Source organism: Octopus bimaculoides, chromosome 20 (assembly GCF_001194135.2).
Source record: "Octopus bimaculoides isolate UCB-OBI-ISO-001 chromosome 20, ASM119413v2, whole genome shotgun sequence".
NCBI lineage: Eukaryota > Metazoa > Mollusca > Cephalopoda > Octopoda > Octopodidae > Octopus > Octopus bimaculoides.
This window is the reverse complement of record NC_069000.1, coordinates 39,941,711-39,948,562: the sequence shown is the minus strand read 5'-3', so window position 1 is coordinate 39,948,562 and position 6,852 is coordinate 39,941,711. Positions and strand designations below refer to the sequence as shown.

The 6,852-nt window shown below is 37.6% G+C and overlaps 1 protein-coding gene across 1 annotated transcript in view; it reads right to left on the bottom strand.

Annotated features, from left to right (window-relative positions):
- Window positions 1-750: 750 nt before the first annotated feature.
- The window catches only part of LOC106873880 (2,4-dienoyl-CoA reductase [(3E)-enoyl-CoA-producing], mitochondrial), a 16,601-nt gene continuing 10,499 nt past the window's right edge, over window positions 751-6,852 (bottom strand). Inside the window, exons 6-8 of the mRNA XM_014921405.2 lie at window positions 4,540-4,612; window positions 2,025-2,171; window positions 751-1,078 (exon numbers count right to left, since the gene is read on the bottom strand). Of these exons, the coding sequence (XP_014776891.1) occupies window positions 956-1,078; window positions 2,025-2,171; window positions 4,540-4,612 (343 nt within the window). The 3' untranslated portion in view covers window positions 751-955. The remainder of the gene's footprint in view (window positions 1,079-2,024; window positions 2,172-4,539; window positions 4,613-6,852) is intronic.

The window sequence follows — 6,852 nt, the reverse complement described above, 5'->3', positions numbered from 1 at the left end:
CACTTGAACAAAACTGTACAAATCCAAATATATGGTACCCTAGGCATAACACCTACATGAACTTCTAACTTGTTGTCTCTTGAGGTCTCTGGGTGAGACTTGGATCCAACTTGTACAAATGCAAAACAAAAGTCAAACATAAAATAATAATAATAATAATAATAATAATGGTTTCAAATTTTGTCACAAGAGCAGCATTTTTGGGGGGAGGGGATGAGTCGATTACACTGACCTTGGTGTTCGACTGGTACTTATTTTTATCGTCCCCAAAAGAATGGAAAGCAAAGTTGACCTCTGTGGAATTTGAACTCAGTATGCAGCGATGGGCAAAATACTGCTAAGCATTTCGTCCAGTATGCTAATAATTCTGCCAGCTCACTGCCTTAATAATAATAATAATAATAATAATAATAATAAGGATGATCCTTTCTACTATAGGCACAAGGCCTGAAATTTGGGGGTGGGGTGCTAGTCGATTACATCAACCCCAGTGTGTAACTGGTACTTATTTCAGCAACCCCAAAAAGATGAAAGGCAAAGTCAACCTCAGTGGAATTTGAACTCAGAACGTAGTGATGAGTGAAATACTGCTAAGCATTTCGTCTGGTATGCTAATGATACTGCCAGCTCACCTATAATAATAATAATAATAATAATAACAATAATAATAATAATAATAATAATAATAAGAAGAAGAAGAAGAAGAAAAGGAGGAAGAAGAAGCGGAAAAGGAAGAAGAAGTAGTAGTAGTAGTAGTAGTAGTAGTAGTATATATTTGCCATTTTGTAGTCAAAGTCAGAAATCACATCAATTTTTTTTTAATACAAATAAAAATAAACTAAAATATAATCTGCTCTTCTGGGAAACTGACATGATGGTATGTCTTAGAGTTTATGTGTGGAATTGGCAATGGAAGTATGTTTTCAGCAAGGACACAAGAGGAGTTATCTTCTGTTTAGGAGCCCTTCACTTTACGGATCATTTTCTCCATCATGTCCCACTGTTCTGGAGTAATGTCGATGAGGCTGTTGAACTCCCCGGCCATACTTGGATACTCGCCTCCATCAAAACGGAAAACCTGAAGAAAGAAAGAGAGAAGGAGTAGTTGGAGAACAAATGAGAGAGAGAGAGAGAGAGAGAGATAATAGTAGAGAAAGAAACATGTCATGTACAAGCTTTTATCACTGTAATCCAATGGCATACAGACGTTTCTTTATGGTGACCTCATTTGTCATTCTGTCTACTGAACGTCCTATGGCAGAGTGGCGATGTGTGCAGACCTAAGCAGTTGGAAGAGCACCATAAGTTGCAAGTTTTGTCTGTTATTTATGTTCCAAACCATGCAGATCTGTAACAATGACAATGGCAAAGCACCAAGAGACAGCAACCGTCAGTGAAGATAGAGCAATAACCATATATGTGCATGTGTGTGTGTGTACATATATATATATATATATATATATATATATATAAATACACACACACACACACATACATATATATCAACATCATCCATATGTATACACACACACATATATACATGCATATATGTATGTATATATACACACACACACACACATATATATATATACATACATATATGTATATATATATATACACAGATGATGATGATATATATATATATATATATATATATATATATATATATATATATATATACGATGGGCTTCTTTCAGTTTCTATCTACCAAATCCACTCACAAGGCTTTATTCGGCCCGAGGCTATAGTAGAAGACACTTGCCCAAGGTGCCACGGAGTGGGACTGAACCTGGAACCATGTGGTTGGTAAGCAAGTAGTTACTACACAGCCACTCCTACGCCTATATATATATATATATATATATATATATATGTTTGTTCTTAGGAAAGGCATCCAGCCGTAGAAACCATGCCAAATCAGACTAGAGTCTGAGAAGAAAAAAAGAAGAAAACAACTACAGAAAGAGAACAACATAAAATATGCAAATATGGAAAAAAATGAAGAATTTCAAAGAGAAACTTACAGCACCAGTGACCCAGTTGGAATAATCACTGACTAGGTAAAGTGCCAAATTGGCTAATTCTTCTGGTTCACCCAAGCGTCCAACAGGAATCCGTTTCTTGACAGCCTTTTTGAAAGAACCGGTAGGGTCAAGGCGGCTGAAGGCTCCCTGAATGAGAAACACAAAAGATTATACACAGGTGTATACATGTCCTAACGTTTAAAATGTGGAGTAGATAAAACAGGGGACAACTGATGAAGGGGTTGTTTTTTTATGTGGCCTGTCTCGTTTCTCTATTTGTTTCTTTCGTTGTTTCAATAAAGTTCGTTTTCCATGGTCTGGGGTCGATTTGTTCGACTAAAGGTGGTGCTCCAGCATGGCCACAGTTAAATGACTGAAACAAATAAAAGAATAAAAGAATATATATATACATGACTGATGTCTGTGTCACCTCACTGGCACCCATGATGGTGACATATAAAAAGCACCATTCAAATATGGTCTTTGCCAGGGCTGCCTAACTGACTCCTGTGCCAGTGGCTCGTAAAAAGCACCCACTAGACTCTCAGAGTGGTTGGCATTAGGAAGGGCATCATGCTGTAGAAACCTTGCCAAATCAGATTGGACCTGGTGCAGCCTCCCGTTTACCAGTCCTCAGTCAAACTGTCCAACCCATGCCAGCATGGAAAGCGGACATTAAACATCGATGATGGCAATGATGATATACATTATATATATATATATATATATATATATATATATATATATATATATATAAATATATATATATGATGATATATACATTATATATATATATATATATATATGTATGTGTGTGTGTGTATAAGAAATTTTGAATTTAGTTCATAGACCCCCGGTACTACCTTTGTGGACCAACAAGGATCTGTGGACCCCAGGTTGTTCCCAAACTTTTGGGGTTGCTGCCCCCTTGACACCCAGGCCACATTCCTAGGGCTCCCACTCCCAACTAACCATCACAAACATAGACCTCTTTCTGAAACAAATTCAAAGCAATTGTATTTCACAAATAAAACCTAACGTATTGAACCCATTATTTTGTTGTTTGTACATGAATCCCTACCCCATTATCGCCCCACTTTTTACAAGAATCCCAACCCCATTATCGCCCCACTTTGGGAACCACTGCTTTATATGAAAAACATGAAATAACAGTTGACCATTAATAGAATTGTTCGATATGTGTAAGGGAGATAACTTTCACGGTTTTGGAGAGAGAAATGTCAAGATTAGACACAGTTTCTTGGAGGGACCCACGACAGAAGGAGTGAGGTTCATGACAAAGGAAGTGTAAAGAGACAAGAGAAAGAGTGGTGGAATTCGATCTCAGGCTGTTGAACCTCAGAGTTGATATAATATTGGATAATATTTAAGACACAAACACTGCTAATATGGAAAATGAAAAAGATGGTAGACTTAACCATTTTGGTGCCACAGTTTCTCATGGTATATATATTCCCCACCTGGACGGGACGGTGGTCCATCGTAGGATTACTTATTTTTGCCAGTGGAGTGGACTGGAGCAATGTGAAATGAAGTGTTTTGCTCAAGAACACAATGTGTCACCTGGTCCAGGAATCGAAATCACAATCTTACGATTATGAGTCCAATACCCTAACCACTTAGCCACATGCTTCCACATGCAAGCAAAATGGTAAAGTGGAGATCAATAGTAACAGTTTAAGGCAAGTGAAGTTTTGATTTAGTACATGTACCAGTGGCACGTGGAAAACAACATGTGAGCGTGGTCGTTACCAGTGCCACCGGACTGGCTCCTGTGCAGGTGGCATGTAAAAAACACTTTTTGAGTGTGGTTGTTGCCAGAACCACCTAACTGGCCCTCGTGTCGGTGGCACGTAAAAAGCACCCACTACACTCTTAGAGTGGTTGGTATTAGGAAGGGTATCCAGCTGTAGAAATTTTGCTAGATCAGACTGAGCCTGGTGCAGTCTCTGGTTCACCAGTCCTCAGTCAAACCGTCCAACCAATGCCAGCATGGAAAGCGGACATTAAACAATGATGATGATGATATATGTATTGCAAGAAACAGCTGGGTTTCCTTCTTTAACATTTTACATTGTTCAACCTATACGAGTTAATGGGTGAAAAACAAAATAGGAATTTTGAAAGAAGTTTCTATAAAACCAGTTTTTAAACATCAAATGGCTACAGGGGTCCACCAGAGAAAATAGTAATCAAAGGGGTCCATAGATAAAATATGGTTGAGGATCCCTGCTTTTAGATGTATGTATTGGTATTTATTGCAAGAAACAGCTGGGTTTCTTTCTATAACATTTTATGTAGTTCAACCTACACAAGTTAATGGGTGAAAAACAAAATAAGATTTTGAAAGAAGTTTCTACAAAACTAGTTTTTAAACATCGAATGGCTATGGTGGGGTCCACCAGAATAAAATAGTAGCCAAAGGGGTCTGTAGATTGAAAATGGTTGAGAACTGCTGATCTAGAAAACATGATAATCAAAAAGAATTACTTACCTTAGTCTCAATAGGCCCTGGTGCAATACAATTAAACCTTAATCCATAGCGACCCCATTCAGATGCTAGAGACCTAAATACAAAATTGAAAGGAATGCAAGAATTTGGGATATCAATTTCGAACCAACAAAGTGAACATGATTAAAACATGATGTTTAACCAAAAGGTTTTGTGGTTTATTGTATAATGGCATCGTATATTGACATAATTCTCTATTTTTGTTTTACTTGTTTCAGTTATTGGACGGTGGCCATGCTGGGGCACTGCCTTGAAGGGTTTAGTCAAATAAATCGACCCTGGGACTTTATTATTTTTTTTAAAGCCTGGTACTTATTCTACCAGTCTCTTTTACCAAACTGCTAAGTTATGGGGATGTAAACAAACCAACACCGGTTGTCAAGCCTTGATGGTGGGCAGAGAGACAGACAGACACGCATGTACGACCCATCCTTGACATCTGCAGACTGAACAGCAAAATAAGTCCAACAACTGCACACGCACGCGCACCCCTATCCCTATATAACCACCATTCATTCTTCTCTTTCCATCACTTTCCCCTTCTCCCCACAAAATACACACAGAAATAACCACATAACTGAACTAACGTTCGCACCGGTCAAACAGTATAAACAACAGGAAAGACTTCTGCCCATGTCCCCCTCCATTTTCTCTCAAGTTTGTTTATTAAAAAAAATTTTTTTGCCAAAAAACCCCGTTTTCGGATACGGAGGTTCCGGAAAATTGCCAAAATCCGGCATTGTAAAATTCCCCCCTCCTTTCCCACTCCCCAAATTCTTCAATTTTGACTTTTTTCCCCAACACTAACCCTAACCGTAACTACAGAAATGTTTTCAAATTTTTGTCCGAATCATAATGTCCGTGTTTTTCCGCATATTTAGAAAAAAAAAAAAAAATCCTTAAAAAAAAATTTTACAAAATGTTTTGGAAATTTTTTTCAGAATCATAATCTCCGTATTTTCCCGAATATTTTGAAAACAAAATTCTGAAAAAAGTAAAAAAAAATGAAGGAAATGGGGGCGAGGTGGGAGTGGGGGTGGTAATTTAAAAATGTCGACTTTTTGTCAATTTTTTGCAGATTCGTATTCTCTCCGCAGCCGAAAAGAGGGCTTGTGTAGAAAAAAAAATAAATTTTAAGGGTGTTTTTTTTTGGAGGGGGGGGGGAAGTCTTGCCAAACAACCCTCTGTTAAACATCCATTAATGTTATATCACCTAAAGAAATGTATCCGTAAAGATAATCTACCCGATACCCACGGATGCTACGGGCTACACTGTAACCATCTAAAGAATACGGACTGTGATCCTAACAGACGTAATTTGTGGAAACACGCATAGCGATACATAAAATGTTCATAAATTACATCGAAGGATTATTGTTATTATTCTTATATTTATCCTACATTATATTGGTACAGCTCGATGCAACATCAAAAAACTGGTTCACCAGTCAGCTTCATTAGACTGTAGCCGTCATAATGGAATAGAAGATTTATTTGCATATTCAAAACATTTCCTTTAAACAAATTTATGGATACACACACACACACGTATACACACATGTGAGTGTGTGTATCTTGTGTGCGTTAGTGTTTGGCCAACACAATCATTTGACAACCACGTTGAATTACGGTTCGGCAACAGAAACTGAGCACCAGTTTTAAGAAAATAATCATTGGGTCGATTTGTTCGACCAAAATTCTTCGGACGAAGTCAAACGACTGAATCAAGGTTAAAAAAAAAAAAAACGAAAAATATTCATAAACATGTAAGGGAGATAATTATTAACAAAACATTAGGAAGTAAAAAGTTACGTCCCTTTAGTTTGTTATGAATTACTTCCCTTGATTTTACTAACTTTTTTATATAACGATAAATAACACAATTTGGAGGTAGAGCATCCGACATTTCGTCATGCTTTCATAGTCAATCTAATGAAGTGAGCCGCTGAACGCTAGAAATAACACCAAATTCGTCTAAGGCTATAATAGAAAACACTTGCACAGTGGAACTGAACCTATATACTCTCTCTCTATTTTACTCTTTTACTTGTTTCAGTCATTTGACTGCGGCCATGCTGGAGCACCGCCTTTAGTCGAATCAAAACGACCCCAGGACTTATTCTTTAGAAGCCTAGTACTTGTTCTATCGGTCTCTATTGCCGAACCGCTAAGTTACGGGGACGTAAACACACCAGCATCGGTTGTCAAGCGATGTTGGTGGTGGTGGTGGGGGGTCAAACACACACACAAACATATACACACACATACATTTATATATATATATATATACGACGG